At 43.3% G+C, this 22,201-nt stretch overlaps 1 protein-coding gene across 4 annotated transcripts in view; it reads right to left on the bottom strand.

Annotated features, from left to right (window-relative positions):
* The window catches only part of LOC121883609 (RNA binding protein fox-1 homolog 3-like), a 350,329-nt gene that overhangs the window by 66,433 nt on the left and 261,695 nt on the right, over positions 1-22,201 (bottom strand). Inside the window, exon 1 of one of the 4 annotated variants that reach the window (XM_042391971.1) lies at positions 3,385-3,482. The exons of the other annotated variants lie outside the window; for them this stretch is intronic. Coding sequence (XP_042247905.1) covers positions 3,385-3,474 — 90 coding nt within the window. The 5' untranslated portion in view covers positions 3,475-3,482. Of the gene's footprint in view, positions 1-3,384; positions 3,483-22,201 lie in introns of those variants that run through there. 4 annotated transcript variants of the gene reach the window in all.

The raw sequence follows: 22,201 nt of genomic DNA, 5'->3' as shown, positions 1-22,201 counted from the left end.
ACAGCGGTGAGCGTTGCATCCCGTAAAAAAAAAAAAAAAAAGCCTCACCACACTGTAATTCATAACTCCCTCAATATCCAGCGCCATAACTCATGAAATGAGCCACTACAATACAAATTGACGGTGGAAGAAAAAGTGACATCATCCTGCGGAAGGATGAAGCCGGCACCCCATGTGGTACAGAAACTCTCCCCCCTTGTCTCGAGGAGAGGAGCGGCCCTTCAGCGGTGTGGTGTGTGATACCGCCACTTTTTTTTTTTTTTTTTTTTTTTTTTTTTTTTTTTTGTAATCAGAAGCCCACAGTTCTCCCACCACACCACAGGGAGTCTCTCCTTGTGTTAATGAAAACAAACATTTAGCCGGGATTTTATACGCGCCGCAGCCGACTACAAAGAGCATCAAAGCAAACTGCCTGGGAACACACACCCAAACACTGCTGCACACAAATAAAGGCAAGGTATGCTTCGCTAATCTTTTATGTAATAAACTCCTGTCTTCCTGTGATATCATGCGGCACCATGTTCACACATAATAAGCAAAGCTGTTCGGAGCCCAACTTAATACAGTGTCTTATTTGAAATGCAAACAAACTGTGAGGCAGAGGCTATCACCTCAATCTATTCCCCTTCTGTTCTCTGGCTGTCATCTTACATGAGCCGACGCTGCAGCCCTGCACTGTGACGAGGGGAGGAAGCAGGAGAGTGGTGGTGGTGGTGGTGGTGGTGGTGGTGTGGGAGAAAGAGGGGGAGGAGAGGGAGGAGAGGGAGGAGAGGAGAGGGGGGGAGGCTGAGAACACGGACAGCATCCGACGAAGGATGCGTGATGTGGGAGGAAAAAGGGATGGATGGATGGAGGAGGGAGGGGGGGGGGAGACGCTGGCCACAGTGTGATTCAGAGGGTTGTTTCCCCCCCTCACAGCGCTGCAGGGAGAGGATTTACCGCAAAGAGAAAAAAAAAAAAGAACAAAAGCTGCTGATACATTAAAGGGGTTTAAAGAAAAAAGGGGGTGTTTCGTGGTGAAAATAGCAGCACACAGGAAGTTTCAAATTCAGCTGTTTCTTTCTGACTTTAAAAAAAAAAAAAAAAAAATCTACTGTGGACGTAAACACACACACACGTGGCCAGGTACACACACACACACACACACACACACACACACACACAGGAGGCTTACCGGCCATCCTGAGGATTTGGATGTAACAGGGATGTAGTGGAAGGTAAACCCATGTAAACTCACTTTACTCACATTTTTTTTTTTTTTACTTGTGGAAAAGCAGCTGAGACATGAACATCCTGATACAACTAAGGAGTCATGAAAATATGATTATATAAATATAATCTTCATCTTATCTATTTTCTCCTTACATGACTGCCTTTTTGTCTACATAAACTAACTGAAACATGAACTTTAAATTCATCTTTTAGCGTTATTAAGTATGACATTAAGAGTTTTGGCGAGGTAGGCCTTGGCTCAGTGTGTGTTGGTGGCACCTGGTTGTCCACATGCCTTCCCCCCTCCTCCCCCCTCCCCCCTCTCTCTCCCCCTCCCCTTGTCCCCGGACGGCCCGGCGGGGTGTGCCCGCTCTGGACAGATGGGTGGGAGGGGGTGAGGGCCATTACCATGATGGTGGGGAAGAAGAAGAGGAGGGAGGGAGGGAGGGGGGGGAGGCAGGATTCAAAATGAGCAAGCAGGAGGACAACCTCACCGTTATTTCCTCTCAATCACTGCAGTAACACACACTGTTTACTGCAACACATGCTGCTGGTAGTAAAAACAGAATTGGACGCTCGACCCCTCCCTCACCCCCTCTCACCCCCCCCCCCCCCCCCCCCCTCCCCCTCCACCCAGCACTAACAGCACTGCCGTCCCCCCCAACTAGCTGAATTAAAACGTGAATAATTCAGCAGATAGACAGGCACACGGGCTCTTAAGAGTCACCTTGTTGTTGATTTTTTCACCTCCCTTCAGAAAATTGCTGTCTTCAGGTTTCACAAAACAAGAGGATCAGTTACAAAAATCAATTTCCAAAGGAGGAGGACACAAAAAAAAGAAGAAAAAAACCCCCCCAAAAAGCAAAAAAAAAAAAAAAGGGGAAAATCAATGTTCATTTGCAGAGAAATATATATATATATATAATTATTCAAAGTGTTGTTACTTTGTGCTGCAGGAGAGAGAGAGAGAGAGCTCACTGTGGGGCCTTTACGTTTAACTGAGACAATTTTTTGCAATAAATGAAGAAATTTTCAGTGCGATTTCCAAAGTCTGAATGTAGCCTGCTGGGAATTTTTTATGTAATAGACTCCAATTCTGACCTTTTTCTCTTCTTTTTTTTTACTGTGTGAAGAATTCTTTCTAATCAATGAGATATTACGGCAATAAAAAGTTGAAGATATAACCGAGAAATCACAAATTCCTCGCTTAATATTTCACAGATGCTTTCATATTTGTTTTCACATTATAAAACTAAACTGGAAGATGATTACGGAGACGTTGCAGCGGTGGCCTCCGAGCTCTAACTTCCACAATATACTGGTGTCTTTTATAAATTCTGTCTGGTTTGTACTGTAAATCCAGGAGGGGGGGGGGGGGGGGGGGGGTCAGATTAGGTAACACAGTCAGAAGAGTAGAAAATGTAGATAAAGTAGGCGTCGTTTTTTTTGGGGATAATTCTTTACAAGCACAACCGTAGAAAAAGTTGACATCCTTCTGCATCACAAAAACTCTTAAACCCTCTTTTTTTTTTTACCTAACTGTAAAAAAAAAAATCCTCTTTACAGCAGAGAAGTGAAGAGAAGGAGGTAAACGCAGGACAAACTGACCGAGAAAACATTTCCAAGCACAATGAGTCATGAAGCAACTGATGTACACAAACACTGCGTGGTCCCACGTCACACAGTTAGATCGCAAATTCACTGCTTTAATTTCACTCAACAACAAAAAAAAAAAAAAAAAAAAATGAGGGGGGAGGAGGAGGAGGGAAGAGAGGAAGACAAGAGGAAATGAAGAACAGGATGGTTGAAAGGATAAAATTAAAGAGGTGACCCCCCCTCCCTCCCTCCCTCCCTCCCTCCTCCTCCTCCTCCTCCTCCTCTTCTCCATCCACCTCCTGTCCCCATTTTCCCACAAAGGCAGGGTGAGGGTCAAGGGTTAGGGAAGGCAGGAGGGATGAGGGAAGAGGAGGAGGAGGGGGGGGGGGTGAAAGTACTCAGGGTAACAACACAAAGCGAGATGCTATCACGTGCCGCCGAGGAGCGCACGGAGGAATGAAAGGCACGGATGGAGAACGAGTGAGGAGGGAGAGAGTGAGTGTGTTAGAGAGAGAGAGAGAGGAGAGGAGAGAGAGAGAGAGCGGGGGCGACAAAGCCAGCTTCTTTCAGTCTTACCTCGGGCAGGTAGAGGAAGGCAGGGGGACACTGGAGCGAGTGAGGTAGCATCCCGGAGCCGGAGAGCAGCAGGCAGCCGGAGTTGGCCATGGAGCTCAGCATGGGGTGACGGGACGCTTTGCGCATTTAGCAGGGAGATCCTTTCGCTCTACTCTCTTTCTTCCTCTCTCTCTCTCTCTCTCTCTCTCTCTCTCTCTCTCTCTCTCTCTCCTCTTCCTCGCTCTGGCTCGCTCGCTCGCTCCCACTCACTCACACACTCCCTCTCTCTCTTCGGATCACTTCCTTTCTTCTGCCTCCTCTTGCCTTTTTAAATTTCCCTTTTGCTTGGCTTTTGTGTCTCTATTGAAGATGTAGCGGGGAGGCGAGCAGCGCACAGACAATGTGCATGTTCCACCTTTATCACTATTGCTCTCTCTCTCTGCCTCTCTCTCTCTGTAGGTCTCTCCTCTCTCTCTCTCTCTCTCCTCTCTCTCTCTCTCTCCCTCCCTCTCTCTCTCTCTCTCTCTCTCTCTCTCTCTCTCTCTATCCCTGGCGCGACTCTGTTTACTTTGAGCGTGATAAAAGCCAACATAAGCATTCAGACACAGAAGGGGAGGTTCTGTGCAAGCCGAGGAGGAGGAGGAGGAGGAGGGGTTGTAGAGCTGACAGGGGGTTGGGTAGGTTAGGGTGGGGGTATAAAAGAGGTGGTGGTGGTGGTAGCATTGAGGGAGGGAGGGGGGGGGGTTACTGATGAAGTCCCCGGTGGATTCATACATCAAACGGGGCCGGCTGAATAACAGAGGGGATGTGAATGACATTAGAACAGCTGATCCTGGGCATTAGCACCTCGTGGGACACTGCATGCTGCCTTTTAATTGCAGCCCCCCCACCCCGCAAACACACACATAAACACACACACACACCCCCTCAGTGGCCAGCACCACCTCCCTCCTCTCCATCCCTGTGTGTGTATATGTGTGTGTGCTCAAGGACACACACTGTACAGCATGTATAGCAAATACATCTCTGAAGCCAAGGGGAAAAAAAAAAAATGCATTGAAAACAAAAAACAGGCTGTTATTAAGCCCCGGTCGTGACATCCTTCTTCATCTGCTCTTGCATCTACTGAGCTGTAAATATGCATCCAGCCAAGCATGTACCATAGAGCATGCTAAACTGTACAAGCAAAACATCTACATGCTTCCTTTTAATGTGTCTTTTTTGATTCATTCTGTTTGATATCGCTTTAAAAGAAGCAGACACAGAGAATGCACAAGATGTATTTGTTACATCATGGGCATCAGTTGGGGTATGGAGACTATATTTCTTTAAAGTCTGGGGGAAAAAAAAAAAAATCTATTTTGGGTCTTATCCAAAAACAAGCCTAGCTTCATTACTTAAATATCTCAACAGGGATTGGTGGAATATGATATGACAAGGTGTGGTTTGTCTTGTGCTCTTGATCCTTTTGGTTCTTGTTAATGCACTTGAGTCAATTTTTATTTATAAAGCCCCAGATCTCTTTACAATCTGTACGATATACGCGCTATATCCTTAGATCCTTTAGCATGATACTATCACATGCTTCCAAGGAGCGAACGGAGGAGTGAAAGGGTCGGAGAGAGCCATCAAGAATAGATCAAACTTACAAGATGATCTTTTGCTGCCTCCTGGTTCCACATCTCAGATACTTTTTTCAACAATTCAAAATAGGTTTTATATTATGCTCATCAATGCACGTTTCCTTGACAATGACAAAAAAAAAAAAAAAAAAAAAAATGGCACCAAGAGTGGATGAGATCAATGCAGCTATAAAGATTTTTTTGCAAGTCAAAGGCTACGGCAAGATATTCTTTTTATGCCTGTATGAATTTTGAGTATAAAGATTTTCTTTTTCTTCTTTTTTTTCCATTTCGAAACTTGCCTCTCAAAAAGGAGTTGGAACGACTTATCAGCTTGCTTGATGCTTGAATTTGGGAGTTGAGAGTCCTGCAAACACCCGCAGATACATGTATGTCTATCTTCAGGGAACCATAACAACCATCATTTAAGAAATAACAACAATAAAATCAGCTTTAACCGCCTCTTGGAAGTGCTCCTGCAGCTCCTGCGTCCACTGACATTGCCGGGATAGATACGTCAGGTGATACTGACTGGTTCCCAACCAGAAAACAGCTGTAACATGAACACAGTCAGACTGAATAATGAAGAAAAAGGCTAAATGCCAATTTAGTCTGACTTTCAGACTAACTAAAAGCTTTTTCCTTTTCTTTCTAAAAGTGCATTACCCAAAAAAAGTCTCACTATTGTAACTTAGGTGTTTTAGGCCACACTGGCAGTAATAACGAGGTCCCGCTGTGGGAGACACGACCCAGCGAGAAGGGAATTAACTCACTCTGGGACACTCCCTCTTGCAGCTTAAATAATTCCAAGCTGGCAGCAGGAAGTAGGGGGGGGGGGTGGCTGACCTGTAATTGCACATTCATACCTATATTTCACCAACTCAACAGAAAGAGACTAATAAACAATCAGTCATTCAAATAAATGCCTCACCTCTAGCGGCAGCCAACTTTATAGCCGGTATATAGTCTCATTCCTGGATAACTGGCGGGACTGCTTGATGCACAGATCAGTCATCACAGATATCTGACGTGGTTTGGTATCTGCTAAAGATTGGAATCCATCTCTCCCTGCCTCTCTCCTCCTCTATGTGTTTTTCTGTCTCTCGCTCTTTTGCTCTCTTTTTTTTTTTTTTTTTCTCTCCTCCTCGCTCTGTCTGTCTGTCTCACCCAGTTAATAATTCAAATGAGCACTGCCAGATCACTCCCTTCAAAGGGAGTTGCTGGAATGTTCTCAACGGTGCCTTTTTCTTTTTGTCATGTGAAATCAAAGCCCTCAAACGTGGTAGAGAGATATATATCCTCAGTTAACTCCCCTTCACTGCTGTTCTGCCAATTAAAGAAAGATCAACAACTGCTGCAAAAATGGCTCGTTGATCACCAACAAAAAAAAGAAAAAAGAAAAAAAAAGAAAGAAAGTGATCTTAATCATCATCATCATCCTCATTTTTTTTTTTTTTGTCACTGTCGCCCCTTTTGTCTTCCTCTATTTCTTCCTTGCGGCGCAATCACCACATCGCTGTGGCAGACCCGTAATAATCAGCATAATCATTATTACCACAATCACCATCATCATCACTGTCACTGTCGACTCTGTCACGTCTGTCTTCTGAGCCCAGCGTAGCCGGCCGGCCCGCTCTGGAACAGGATTTACCCTCCTCCGAGGCTTCAATGCGTGTTGATTGTCCTGAGCGTCATGCATGTGTGTGTGTGGGTTCGTGCAAGGTGTGTGTGTGTGTGTGTGTGTGTGTGTGTGTACATGTTTGTGATCATTCAGCTGATTTGAGGCATTTAAATCCAGTTTTTTTAATCTCCCGCGCGAGAACATCCACTAATACATCTTAACACATCTTCGTCTTTGTGTGTATGAGACAAGAGCTTCAGTGTGACAGAAGATATGGAGTGGGTTTTGTCTCGTGAGCCGGTGTTATTTTAATGAAAAAAAAAAAAAGGTTGAAAGCAGCAGTTTCTAGCAGTAAAAAGCCATCACATGCACTGGGAGCTCAGTCAGCGATAATCAAAGGCAATACAAGCGGCGACTAATGGGGCCTAAACGATTGGCGGCGCATTCCTGTTCTCCACTGTTTGTTGTATGACCACTGATCAATACGGCGCACTCGCACTAATCATCATAAGAGATGACTGTTTATTTCCCTTAACTCCCATCACTCTGACAGCAGAGGAAGAAGTATTCAGATCCTTTACTTAAGTAAAAGTAGGAATGACACGCTGTAAAATAATCGATTACAAGCGGATATCCGGGCATCCTACACATACATATGTATGTATAAAATGTATTTAAAGGCACCAAATATGCAGAAGAAAGTGTTACATGACTACTTTATATGCTGTTGGGTGTTTAATCTACAAATATGCATCACATCTTATTATTTAGTGTGTAAAATCACACTCTTGGACTGTATGTATCATTTACTTGTCTTGTTTTTAGTGTCTTTTTAAGCTACAATGTTGAGTTTCATCATTATGTTACACTTATTATTATTATTATTATGCCCCCTATATATACAGGGAACTCCTGCTTAAGACAGCTTGCTTTGAGTTTCAGCTGCTGAGATCGTGAGTCAGCCAGCAATCCCTCAACCGAAATTTTCACCAGACACCAAAATAAAGTCTCTCAAATTATTTATATTTATATCTTTAAATATATTTTATTCAGAAGCTTCTCCACACTGCCAAGGAATACAGTTTTTGAGGGGGGTGGAAAAACACTGAAACCTTTATTTTCTTTCATTCATTCCCCTAAAAATAGTGTCATTTAAATATATGGAGTAGAAATACAGAAACAGGATCGTAAGGAAGCAGCAGGGATTGGAAATACTTAAGAGAAGACAAGTATCTCGAGATGGTACAGTAGCTGATTAAATGTACTTTGTAGGTTTTTTTTCCACCACTGCACTCTGCTCTTCACTATGGACACAGCTCCCCCATCAGGAGGATGAGCTCGCACAACACAAACATGTAAGAAAAGAAAAAGGGGGGGATAATGCAATGTTGTGCACGGACCCAAACTTTGTAAATATGTATGAAAGTAAATCTGGAACTTGCTCTCTGTCACATTCTCCATTAGTCACAGTGTGGAGTATAATTAGCCCCATCTGATCCACTGATGTGATCAGTCCAGTTGTAAAAAAAAAAAAAAAAAGAGATTGTAAAGTCCGTTTGGGAGAGCAGGGGATGGAGGAGTATCTCGATTCCCCTATTTCCCCCCTCCACACCCCACCCCCACCGGACACACAGCCAAGACCTCTGGAGACGTACACTCAAGAAAACAAAGCAGCAGTGTTTGGTGCTGGTGGATTTTTGTTAAGAAGCAGTGAGGCCATCGGAGGGGCACCCTTGAAGTGCCCCTCTGACAGGCTTTCTCATTATCTGGCATCTCCAGAGTGCCAGCCAAACCCCGCCGTAGAAGAGGGGGCACGAGGACGCCTCAATCAGCCGGCCCCCGGGTGTACCCGGAGAGGGGAGGGTTGTGCTCTCACTAAAGGTCCACTGATTATATCTCAGGCTCAGAGCTTCAGGGATCCCTGCTAATTAAAGGTTGTGTCATATCTGTTAGAGATAACAAACCTATGTAGCTCATCTTTGTGAGTTTTTTTTTTTTTTTTCCAAATCAGGGAGTGCATTTTACAGACTCCCCCCATCCGATATCCGTACTTCTTCGGCATCATGTCAGGTAGCGGTCTGTATTAAAGCCTGACCAGCTTTCTGCACCCCTAAGGAAAGGGTTCCTGTTTAACCTGCCCTCACCCATCTCAGCGTGCCAGCGGTGTTGCGGAGGCATCAGGGATCCTTTGTCTGGAGGCATAATTAAAGCTCTCGTTCATTATTTCTTCACTTTGAGCGCAGATCTGAGTAATTAGGAGGCAGTGCCACGGGGAGGGTGGGTGGGTGGGGGGGGGGGGGGGGGGGGTGGCTGGGGCTTTCATGGAAGTGTGCACACACACACATACATCTGCAGTCATAAAATCCAGAAGAAAGTACGCCTGTACACACTCACAGGCAAAAAAAAAAAAAAAAAAAAGGCACACACACCAAATGAGCCGCATTCATCTCCCACCTATCTTTGGATGCCAATATCTGGCACCGAGTGAAGTATGCTTTTTCTCCCCTCAAAGCTGTCATGTACTAATGCATTGATTAAAAATTTTGATTAAATGGACAGTTAAGGGAGGAACTGCAAGAGTGATCTGCGATCCATTCCTCAATTGGACGCTGGGATGGTATGTGGGGCCCGGGTTTTTGCCGCATTCAGAGCTGGGGCGCTTGCTTCTCTAATGGATTTTGAAAAAGAGCTTTGGCGTTTATATGGTGTCATTCATCCTCATATGTTTTCGCCTGCCGCGTCTCACAATCACTGCTTCTTTATGGCAAACTAATGCACCCGGTGCTAAGATCAGCAGGTTGGCCGCGGCCATCGCTCACCGAGCTCCGGCCAGATATTAGGACGTTTCGAAAAAGCTTCCATCGGAGGAGGCAGAGTTAGAAGCCGAGGAGTACTGACTCTGCCTCCCACACCGTCATATATCAACCCTCCCCACCCCAAAAACACACATACAGTACACACACTAAGCCACCGCTCCTCCTGCTGCTTTGACAAGGAAGGGGAAGGAGGAGGGAGGGAGGGGGGGGTTGATGGAGCTTTATGGCTGTGGACAGTTAATGTCAATACATCGAGCGTTTTACCAGCCTCTTATCCAAAGGTCTAGTTTGCGCTTGCAGCTACGAAAAAAGCTGAGGCCAGGCGGCGGTGTGTGTGATAGTCCTCTGTCGCGGTGGTGGTGGTGGTGGGTGGAAGACAGGGAACGGTTTTGTCAAGCCACGGCGGGAGACAACAAACGGGGGCGATGGTTCACGCCCCGTTAGCCCTCTAGGCCGAGAGCGGCTATGATAGAGAGAGAGCTGACAAGGCAGAGGGAACGGCCAAGCATGGAAATCACATCAGATCAATGATGAAAAATTCAGTGGCGGCAAGAGTCGCTCTTGGGGACGATGTCATATGGGGCATGTAAGCGTGTGGCTACTGGATGTACATGGAGAGGCGTATATGTCAGGCAGAAAGTATGCATTGGCCCATTTTTGTCCGGATTGGTTCGTTAGAAATGAGCTTAATAGCAGGTAATGATTGATTACAAGAGAGATAAAAATGTGTTTGTAGAGATTGTAGAGTTATACTTGTATTATTCTGTGGGTCAAGTCAAGCCAGTGTTATTTATAAAGCTCAAAATCACAAGTTTTCTGCCTGCTTGAGGAGAGGAAAAGAAGAGACGTAACTAAGAGATAAGAACATATCAGAACTACTACTAACAGTATTCTACTAATATGACACAAAATATAATATAATTAGGAGTAGATGATTACTCACAAAATACATAACTGAAGATTTTAAAGGGCTGGAAGCTCCAAATTTCCAGGTATTTTTCTCACCAGATTGGCAAGAAACACTAACCCTAACCCTAACCCTACCATAACCCTACCATAACCCTAACCCTACCATAACCCTAACCATACCATAACCCTAACCCTAACCCTACCATAACCCTACCATAACCCTAACCCTAACCCTAACCCTACCATAACCCTACCATAACCCTAACCCTACCATAACCCTAACCCTACCATAACCCTACCATAACCCTAACCTTTCCATCTAGTTATTTTATGCACAAACTAATTCTCAATTGAACTTTCATTATAATTACATGTTTTAATTGTTTTCATCCCTTTTTTTGCTGCTGATATTCTAATATTCTTTGTACGACTGGATTTTCTGTGATCTACAATATTACAGTGTCATGGCGTGTGTGTGTATATGCGGGGTGCGATATGAATGAAAACATCAGAGGGGGTGTTTCTGCAATGTTTTTATTCATGAAAATAAATCAGAACCACAGCGGGTTTATATAGACTATAAAGCTTGTTAGGCTGTTTTTTTTTGCAGCTGATACAAAAACATTTATAAAATAATTATGGACTGAAATAAAACAATTACGAAACGTGAACTTTTCACCCTCAGGAATGTGATGTCAACTTCACCCCCTTGTCCTTTTTTTCATCCAGACACATAGCTGGATGTGATCATATACAACAAAACTTTAGATTAAATGTTAATTTATCACGCCAGAATTAAATCCCCCAACGCTACTTCCTGTGCTGTGAATAGCGCCGCTCAGCCAGATGTGCCAATACACTAAATGTTATTCCTGCAAGTCACTGTTTCATTCAGCTCTACGTGCAGCAAACTTCAATTTTGAATAGAAAATAATCACAACATGCAACAACACAACGTGCTGTCATCATAAAAATAAATAGGCTACACTTGTCAGACTAAGAAAACAAATCTGCTTTGATGACAGACTTCTGTCTTCCGTTCATGCTTTCCTGAGGAGGGGTCATCCACAGTGCGTCGCCCCACTTTTACCAACATCTCTGCAAACTATCTGTTTGTAGGGATGGATCCCAGCCATATCACTTCCCTTTGGGGTATTTTGTTCATGTTTATAACCCAGAAGTACACACACAACCAAACAGCACTGTAATCATGCTATTGCTAAGTTTAGTACCAATCAGTATGTCAGGCCAATGTTCTCAAATCCAATCATCAGGGTCCAAAGTACTGCTGCTTTTCTCTTCTTCCACCTGGTTAATTGCGTTCACCTGTTGTTGTCCCAGGCCTCAAACGGCTACAGCGGATGCTACCTGGCAGAGGTGAAAAGCAGCATTGCTCTGGACTCCTGAGGACCGAATGTGACAGGACGCGCCGCTCGACAAGCACGTTACACATATCGGTTCTTCTTTATAGCCAAAAATGTCCCACAGTTCAAATCTATCCAAAGCAATCATTCTCAAAATCTATCATCCTTGTGCATTTTACATTTCATTGACATTCTGTTAAAAAAAAAAAAAAAAAAAAAGAAGCAACCTTAACCATAATGGCTGCAGCCCCAAAGCGAAGTCAATTACATAGATTGGTGCGGTGACATAAAGTGTATTCCATTTGGGAGCAGATTGGTCATGCCCAGTAATGTTCCCTTCCAACAGGCATACCTTTGACCATTACTCTAAACAGGCAGTTGGGGAACCAGAGACCTATTTCCCCACAACTGTGAATGCTGGTGTGTCTCCCAGAGGGGTCAGGGGTTCACACTGCAGCCTCCATGCTCTCATATTTAGCAGCGGCGGGTGAGAAATGGTACATCGATACTGCCAGAAGCGACACACACACACACACACACACACACACATATCATATCTGAACGGAGCGTAAGAAACCACAGCCAGGCCTGGAAGTGTCAGGAAAGGTGTAAAAAATACGAGGGTATGCAGCTGTAATGACTATAGGCATCTGTAACACCTCGACTACTTATGGTGAATGTGTATTTGTTCGATTTTAAAACATTATTTTAACGGTGATACATTGATGTGTGCAAAAAAAAATGTGATCACTGCAGAGATGATTGGTACTGTTACTGTTTGTTTCTCCAACTTAAGACCACCGTCTCCTACTTGCTGCTCCACACGATACATTTCTTCAAATTTCTGACTTCACTCAGGAGGATAAACTTGTCGGAAATGACTTTAATATTCACCTTTGATCAGCAGAAAACTAATCTACATAACTGATTTATCGTTTGGCAAGTAGCTTGCCAAGAAAAAAAAAAAGCCAAATCACGATATCATTGCAAATTGTAAATATTTGAAGGTTTTGGACTGTTGGTCAGACAAATAAAGCAAATTGAAGATGTCTCCTTGGCTTCTGGAAACCTGCAATGGTGCAGTTTTACAGTACAGTAGTAGCCTTTTATACTGGAATAAAAGAACCAGACAGATGTCTCACCAAAACTGAACTGCCAATCAAATCATGGATGGACAGACAGACAGATAGATAGACACTTCATTAATCCCAAAGGCAAATTAAAACCATCTTAACGATCAAATACGAAAACACAAAATGAAAAAAAAAGAATTTTTGATCAGGATTAAAACAAGGAAGCAGATTCCAATAATCCCGGCAGCCATACGTTGGCTGAATGTTTGTTTTCAGAACTGATTTCAATATTTTATGGATGTTTTTTTTTTTAAGGGCTCATTAAGGTCTGGCCCCCAGCTTGTTCTCCAACCTTTTAACACCTCGTGAGTTTACAGATTTTTTAATGTTTTTGAGCATCAAAGTCCAGGCTAAAGACTATAAAAGTGACCTGTCGGTGGCTGAAGGCTGTGAAGGCTAAATCAATGCCTTCCTTTGAATCCCTTCTCAAATACTATTTGTTCCAAAAAGCCTTTTTCATAAATCTGACTGTTGAATGTGTTTTTTTTGTTTTTTTGGTGACAAGCGCCTGTGTTTTTTAGAAGTGCTTCTTAAATAGCTGCTCTAAATATAAAGTTTGTGTGGGTGTATGCCTCTGTCCCGTTCCCGATGTGTCTCCCTCAGTGTGTCTTCTTATCTCGCTCGGTGGTGTTGTCTCCGGCTGTAAATGTGTTTTTTGTGTGTGTGTGTGTAGACACCTGCCAGGCTATAAAACCCCCCTCCTATGTAGCGTGAACCGCCCCGGAGCTTCTGTTGTTACCCAAGATTCAACCCTGCCCCTTTGACCACATCACCGGCAGCAACACAACATCCCGACCCCGGCCACCTCCTGCATTCTTTCCATTCCACCGGCATCAAAACGTAGCTACGGGGACTCTCGCACTGATACAGATTTTCCACGGACATCTGCCCTCCGGAACGATGGGGGCTCGGAGAGAGAAAAAAAGGGTTTAAGAAATTCTTGCCCGAAGGAGGTGGAAAGAAATGTGAGCGTAATATCTCTGAGTGGAAGTCATGAATGTAATATCACACCGAACCCACCACCCCCCCCACCCCCCCCTTCCGAATGCTGCGATCCCTGCTCAATATTTTAAAAGATGTCTGGTTTTAACGCCGTCCCGTTGAGGGCATAATATCAACGGTTCCATTGGAAAATGTTAAAGTGTCAAACTACTGCGAGGCGTATATATCTCAGAGAAAGAAAATTACAAACATACATACAAGTATATACACGTGAAGGTGTCACGCAGGTGAATGTTTCACCCCCCCGGCGAGAGGGATTGTTTTTCCTGGTCATGCGTGTCCGTTGTGATCAGTCATGCTCATGTTGCTGTATTACTTCCTGTGACGCTCGCTCGCTCTTTCCCTAATGCTTCTTTTTTTTTTTTGTTTTTTTCCTCTCCAGTCTCTAAATGCTATCTGTCAGTAGGTGTTGCAGGACTGATAGAGGCTCGTCTGTTGCCTTTCTCATTACAGCGAAGGAGGGGGGGGGAGGTGGGGGAGACAAAACCAGGCGAGTGCAGTAACCTTTCATGGAGACAGAGGGAGGGAGGCATCCACACAGAGCCAGCACCTCCGTCTACTTGACATAACCCTATTACCGCTTCCTTAATTTGTCCCGCTGTGACAACTCGCAGCCAAAGAAACGGTTAAAAGAATGAGTGAACAAAAGCTGCATTGCATTATGGGGTGGTGGGAGGGAAGGAGGGAAGGATAGTTGTTGAGGGTGGAAGACAACGGGGAGGTAGAGCTGATGCATCAGCCATATTGGATCATTTTCTAAAACGCCACACATTATCCGGAGGTGGGCCCCCCCTCGATATACTCCACTTAACTGATCGCTCTCGAAATCTCGCTAGTTAACTTTTTCTTTCAGATTTCTTTCCATCTTCCATCTTGAAAAAAAGGCTGATCAACTCCCCACTTAATCAAAAGAGTTTGTCAACACTTTACACGAGGAGAAATTTCAAAACAAAAGCGCGATGATGTTTTATTCCGTTTTTTTTCCGCCTTGTTCCCCTTCGAGAACTTTTTGTTAAATGTAATAATGTTTCCTCCCTCATTTAATATTTACCAAACAGCCAGGTTCTGAAGAAACCTTCGGCGCTCTCGTCTTTGTTTCCTAAATCTGTTTGTACAAAAAAAAAAAAATATGATCAAAGCTTCACGCAGACAGAGTGTACCTCGACATGAAAATGACAACGCCTCAGAAAAAAAAAAAAAAAAAAGAACTAAATGACTGGCAAAATGAGTAACAGCTTCAAAATGGATGATAATAAGAGCCGCTGAAGTACGAGCTCAGTGAAAGTGCCAGACACTCAGACAAATGTGACACTAAATCCTGCATTTGGCACATCCTAAGTAAACAAAAGCGTTGATAAAAGGAAGCCAAAGCAATCTTCTTTTGTGCGCAAAATTTCCCCCCCCCCCAAAAAAAAAAAATTAGTTTTTTTTTGTCTGTGGCAGCCTCACAGGAGAGTCTAGAGACACTTCACTGTAATCACACACGCAGGGTTGCAACTCATAATCTGTGATGTTTCAAATATGGATCATAAACTGATCTCACAAAAGATTGATTTCAACTAATTCCAGCTCCTGAAATAACTTTTTTTAAACAGTATTTACTATTTAAATATTATTTACTATTCTAAACACACAAAAAAACTGTTTTTGTGTGAACTGGAGCTGAATGATGTGTTTTCAGTGGTGCAAAGTAACTAAACACGTTTGTTCAAGCACCATGAATGAGCACATTTAAAACCACAGTAGACTACTTTACACTCTGCCGCAGCTCACGAATATGTAGTTTCATTTCTAATAAAGTCATTTTCTTAAAAAAAAAAACAATCAGCAAACAGGAGTGAATCGTGCATGTGTTGCGGACTACTTTCAGCGGCGGATGAATCCACGTTTGCTGTTCTTGTGAGTATTTCTAGCAGCAGGATGCTGTGTGTGTGTGTGTGTGTGTGCGTGTGTGTGTGTGTGTGTGTGTGTGTGTGTGTGTGGGATTGAGTCAAAATAAACTACATTGTGTGGCTCATTAATGTGTTTTTAATAGTTTTTGGCTGCAACAACGGAGCGATGGACAATATGATGTTTTCATGGGATTTGTTGCCGATAAGAAACATACAGAATATCATCAGTCTGATCCTTTAAGTGCATTTTGCTGATAGTAGTTTGTACTCTAAACTGTATGCTTTATGTAGCAGCAACAGTGGTGCATGTGGACTCAGGATGAGTAATAACGAGCTCTTTGGCTGAATAAACACAACAGAAAGTATTCCTCCTCGAGTCTGTTTTGGAATCAGACTTTAATGTTCTGGAAAACATAAAATAGGGACACGCTCCATAAAAGAGTGTTGTTTAAAGGATGTTGGAGAGTCTTCCAGGCTCTCCTTTTTTGGGGGGGGTGGGGGGGGGGCCACGAGCCCTATGTTGGTGACCTCCCTCTCCTCTCCTCTCCTCTCTCTCTCTGTGGCCTCTGCTATGGGCTGCAGCGGCAGCGGTGGTGGCGGCGGCGGTGGCCACGGGTGTGGGTTCAACGCCTGAGCGCGGGAGCTGTCTATGTAGAGAGATTAAAGGGCCCGTATCGATCCACAAGCGCTCATGCATTTTGCATGAGGGAGACATTGTCAAAGAGGCGTCTCAGATTAAAAAAAAAAAAAAAAAAAAAAAATAGTAGAGAGGGAGAGTTCTAGAAAATCTGCTGAACTCTGTGAAAAATCTTAATGTTGAAGCGTTATGCATGTAAACTCGCTTTTATATATCGGATTGTCCATGAACTCTCATCGACCTGAGATATTACTCGTTTTTCATTTCTTCCCACCCCTCACACACCCCGCCACACATCTCCTCCTCCTCCTCCTCCTCCTCCTCCTCCATTTTTTTTTGGCGGTGAGGTTGTAATGTTGAAGTCAGACTGTGAAAAACAAGACTCCCGAAAAAAAAAAAAAAGAAAGAAAAGAAACCGGGCAGCCAGAGTGTGTCTAATGGCGGCAGTGAGTCCGTTGGAGAATTCTCAAGTAGAGTGTGAATTATTTAGGATGTGTGGCTAGTGTGCAGAGCATGAAGCCACCCCGCCCCGCCGACCGCCGGGCAGCAGAGTGGCCGAGAGGATTCGGTGTGCAACAAACATCCGCCTAACGTCTGAGGTCTTTATTTCTCCTCCGGACTCCGTGTGGGTTTGTCGGGACTGAGGTTCAGCTGACAGACGGAGGGAGTATGTGCCACAAAACAAGCGCTCACATGTATATCAGCCAAAAAATCGAGGCACAGAAGAAGTCACTTTGACCCATTTACAGCTCCCATGATGCAACTGATTATTCATCATCAACATTTCATGCGGGTCATCATGCATGTTTAAAGGCACGTCATACCCTCTCTCTTACTGTCTGAGAACCCCCTCCAGAGCCTCCTTATCCCGCGAGCACATGTCAATCTCACCTGAACGACCCCCCCCCCTTCCCGATAACAAGACAAAAGCAATCAATCTCTGATATCGGCCTCGGGTGGAGGAGGAGGAGGAGGAGAGTCGTGGGGGGATAACGCTAGACGCTATCAGTCGAACGCCACACAAAGACGGAGGTTTTCTGCGTGAGGATGATTAGAAACACGGCGGATGCTGTGACAACGCTGATCTGCGGCGGTTAAACAGAGGCGGCTGTCATCGCACGGCGAATGATGACGCCGAGCCACGATAGAGGAGATGGGATCTATGTGTGTGTGTGTGTGTGTGTGTGAGGATCAGTAAGGCTGTGTTGATGCAAAACACACACACACACACACACACTGAGGCAAGGCCACACACACACACACACATGGAAACATCCAGACCTGCCGATGAAAAACACACAGAAGAGAAGGTTCAACTGATTTTAAACTTTTGTAACTACATTATATCACAGTACGTGAAAAGTGTCCTGAGATAACTGTTGTGATTCGCCGCCGTACGAATAGAACCGACTTGACCTGACTGATCGTAACAAGTCTAAAAACACATCATGTGACCATAAAGCCGCTAATTAACTCTCTCACCTATGTAGCAGTAGGGGAAACGCTTCGGGCTCTTAAACATCCATTTACATAAATAATATCCAACAATCAAATGAAAGACCAGAGACATAGAAATTGTAATTTTCCTGGACTGTTTTATTGAAACTGTGGTCAGGGACGCTGCTAAAATAGGACCAGTTTAATTTAGTTAATGACCGTTTTTTTGTCCGTTGATCAATAAAATGTAACTTGCTACAGTACCTGCAGTGTTTTGTGTAACTGGGATCTTCACATTAGTCTTGTTCAAGTCATTTTCCAGAGGCTTCGTGCAGGCGTTCACTGATTTTAAGGCACATATTCTCTGGTCAGTTCTCTGCTTGCTGATCAGACAGATGAATAACTGCTTTTTAGCCCCAAAAAATGTGAAAAATCTGTTCCCAGAGTCCAAGGTGACGTCCTCAAATTGGTCACTTTTTTTCATCCAACAGTCCAAAACTCGAGGATACAGAATTTACAATTACAGATTTTTTCTTTTTATAATCTTTACTAAACTTTAAAAAGGAGGAACACTCAACATAAATCATCTAACTGACTGTTTACAGCTTTTTTGATTAAGTACACTGTATTTCCTCTGATAATGGCCGAGGATGTAGTCGACATGAACAAATAAAGAACCGGCCCCCAAAAACAGGCAGGAGAAAGAACAGCCTGTTATATAATGTTCATACCAGTTATGCATAAACAGTAGTTACCTCCTATAAGTACATGTGTAGCCCTGCAGTCGAGGGGGGAGGGAAGATATATGATATCATTTAAATACGGCAATCACTGCACATATTTTAAACATGGGTAACCAGGGTAACCGGGGTAACCAGGGGTAACTTGGTTGTTGGTAGATGGTTGTAGCTGTAACTGTCTGCACTCACTAGCTTCAAATCACCTCCTCATGTTCAATTTGTTTTGCATCCATTTCATTTTAATGGAAGTTTCCTCTCGTTTCATGTCTATAAGGTATGTAAGGAAGTAGGATAAAGATACTCTGTATAGTATCATAATTATAAGTATAATAAGGATAATTATGCTGCAGTAGGTAGTAAACTGCTACCAGACCATAAATAAATCCTCCTGAGTTGTTACAGTGATATGGTCTCAGTAATTAGGTCTCAGTAATTATTTTATAGTAAACTGAAGCAGCGGTTACAGCCATGTAGCACATGTAGAGACGCACGGCATTCATTTGGATTTAGCACGTTGTGGCGACCAGCAGGGTGTCGCGGTCCTACTTTTCATAACCACCCCTGTAGCTAGCATACATCCATGAGCATGCTAACCCTCATGCTACAGCTAAGTGTTGCACCGCCAAAACCTTCCAGGTGGAACTCAAGCACCGGAATTATCGTTCCGCATGTCGGAGTGAGTGGATTACCGGCGACGCAGGGACAAAAATTGAACAGAGCGAACGGAAGGAAGGAGATCAGAAAACAAGGAGGCTTCATGCTAAGATATGAGCAAATATATTTATCAGACAGAGAGAACTAGCCACCAACTGTGCACACGCGTCATCATACACGGTCTGACTGCATTCACTTATAATAACTTATTACATAACAATAACAGAAGTGTGGAAACAGCTCCAGCACAGCAGAAGAAAAGTTAAACCAAACAACACCAGAAACAACGGAGGAACAGATATATCTGTTGCCCCGGTGCATGATGGGATGTTTCCCTATGTTTCAACCTCCAACAGCTTAATTTAATCCTAATAATAAAATAACACCGGTCAACACATTATTATATAAGTCTGCATCGACCAATTAACAGCATCCTTATACTTTTATCAGTTTACATATAAAAGAGGAAATCATGTTTTTCACTTGATAAACGACTTAAACAATCAATCGATCAACAGAAGCGGCGTCGATACATTCCCCACACTTCTATCAATCGACTAATCGCTTCACTACTAATCCAAACATATGATAAAACAGCAATAAAGTCATATCGGCCTCACCCTAACAGCCATAAATGCACACTCACGTGCACAGCTGCACCCTCACTATATATATGTGCAGGGTGTGTGTGTAAGAGAGAGGAGTCCCCCCCCCCCACCCCCCCAACATAAAAAAAAAATCAAAGCATTTAAGTAGATTGTACACAAGCACGTCTTGGAAGCTTGATCTTACTAATCTACAAATGGCTTCTTGTTATTAAACTGCTAATTCAGAGGATTAAAGGATCCATGAGAACACAATCCCCTTTACTTCCTTTCCAGGGTATGCTGAAGGTGGCTTAAATATTAATTAAGCACACACACACACACATGTTAGCTCACATATACAGCAGCACATATATATATTTATATACATACAGTCCTCACTAAGTTCCGGGACTTTTCTTCTTCCTTTGTCTCATTTTGTCAAACATTCACACACTAGAAAGCTTCACACACACACACACACACACACACACACACACACACACACACACACACACACACACACACACACAAGCTTATTTTCATATCTCAGACAACCATATCTTACTGATTAATTCCTTTCATTCTTTTTTTTTTTTTTAGGATGCTCGGTGCTGTCATCTCCCCGCTTCTCTCTCCTCACATCCTGCAAAATCCTCATTTGACTTTTTTGTTCCCTCCCCTCCCCTCCCTCCTCCCTCCCCTCCCCAAAAAATGATTCAGGATGAGGAAATACAGTCAGGTTGCCTCTGTGTCAGGAGATTTCAAGAGTAAGAACACACCTGTATGTGTTTTTTGTTGGGGGGGGGGGTCAGTTTTGTGTCTGTTGATCCTACTTCTTGTATTAAGATTACGGCTCATTCTGAATTCATGAGAGCATGTGATGTGGAGAATCTAAAGTGTAGCCCAGTAGAAATAACAAGCTGAATCATTTTTATTGTACTGTATCTCTAACATAAAAAGGACTCAGGCTAAAAAAAAAAAAAAAAAAAAAATGTGCTCATTTTATCAGCCAAGGGCACGCCGGGTCTTTAAAAAGCCACTGTAAATTGTTTGACTTTCTTTTTTTTTTTTCTGATTAATCTCTTGTTTCTACATTTTTTTTCCCCAACGCTCAGATTGAATTTGTTATATATAGCACATTATACATTATATATAGTACATTAAGACGGACACTAATAATACATTCTGACGTGCAAAAAAAACTGCTGAGAAGGTGGATTTATAAGGTGTATGTTAAATGAAAAAGTTAAATTATGAAGCAATCTATTCCTGATTTTAACAACACCCTCCGACCACACATTATTTCAAGTGTTCCTGTAAAAAAAAAAAAAAAAAGGCCATTATGAATATAAAACACCTCAAATTATTGTAATATCTTGATGAAAAAGGAAAAGTTCATCTCCGTCCCCATCCCTCTTAAAAAAAAAAAAAAAAAGAGAGACAGTAAATTGACATCAAGTGTCAAAGCGTGTAAAAGTCAAAGAGTCAAACCTGCTCCATAACCCAGAGAGAGAGAGAGAGAGGGGGGCAGAGGGGGGGCAGGGGGGGCCCAGCATGGAAAAAAAAACTACTCACAGCGGCTCACATTACCTGCCTTTTTCACTGAAATAAGCAGTGTAATTTATCCTGACCTTTTTAGATTACTATGAATGTGCTGTCTGTGTCATTTTAACTGAAGTCCTCAGCAGCTTTGCCGGCTATGAAACCCGAGGAGACGCTGGCTCGATGGGATCAATGAGGCTGATGCCACCGATACGGCCGATGATACCATACCAAACAAATACTGAGGGGGGGGGCTGCCCCCCCCTGACATTTACTGTGTTATTAACACACATCGGAAAGGAAAGTCGCTTTATTTCATCATGACGAGAGAGAGCTTCACCTTCACGCCGACTCCTCAACCGCTTCGGCTAATAACAAAAAAAAAAAAAGTAGAAGCCTATTTTAGCTGTGACAAGTGTTTCAGGATTAGAATTTCATTCCTAATAGCTTCTCTGGTAACAGTTTAATTCACTACCTATGCGATATCAATTCCATTATAATCTCATTAAGCTATTGCACACCGAGGTGATTTCGAATGAATGTGAAACAGCCGAGCGTACGCCGGTACGTACCCCTCTAATTGAGCAATACTTTTTTTATTCATTATTATTGCCCATTATTAAATTAATGAACTTAATGGACTTATTTTCCAAATTGCAAAGACCCCTGGCAACATGTTTTTAATTCCATTAGCAGACATATTGAACAAAAAAAAAAAAAAGAAAAGAAGAAGAGAGAGAGAGAGAGAGAGAGAGAGAGAGAGAGGGAGGGATACACAGAGCAGAGGTGTGTGTGTGTGTGTGTGTGTGTGTGTGTGTGGGCAATTAGCCTACTGCTGCGACAGATCATCAGTGGCACAGTTTCCCTTCTCTCACTAGCAGG

Source organism: Thunnus maccoyii, chromosome 18 (assembly GCF_910596095.1).
Source record: "Thunnus maccoyii chromosome 18, fThuMac1.1, whole genome shotgun sequence".
In the NCBI taxonomy this organism is placed as follows: Eukaryota; Metazoa; Chordata; class Actinopteri; order Scombriformes; family Scombridae; genus Thunnus; species Thunnus maccoyii.
The sequence above is the reverse complement of the archived record's forward strand: the minus strand, read 5'-3'. Positions and strand labels throughout refer to the sequence as shown.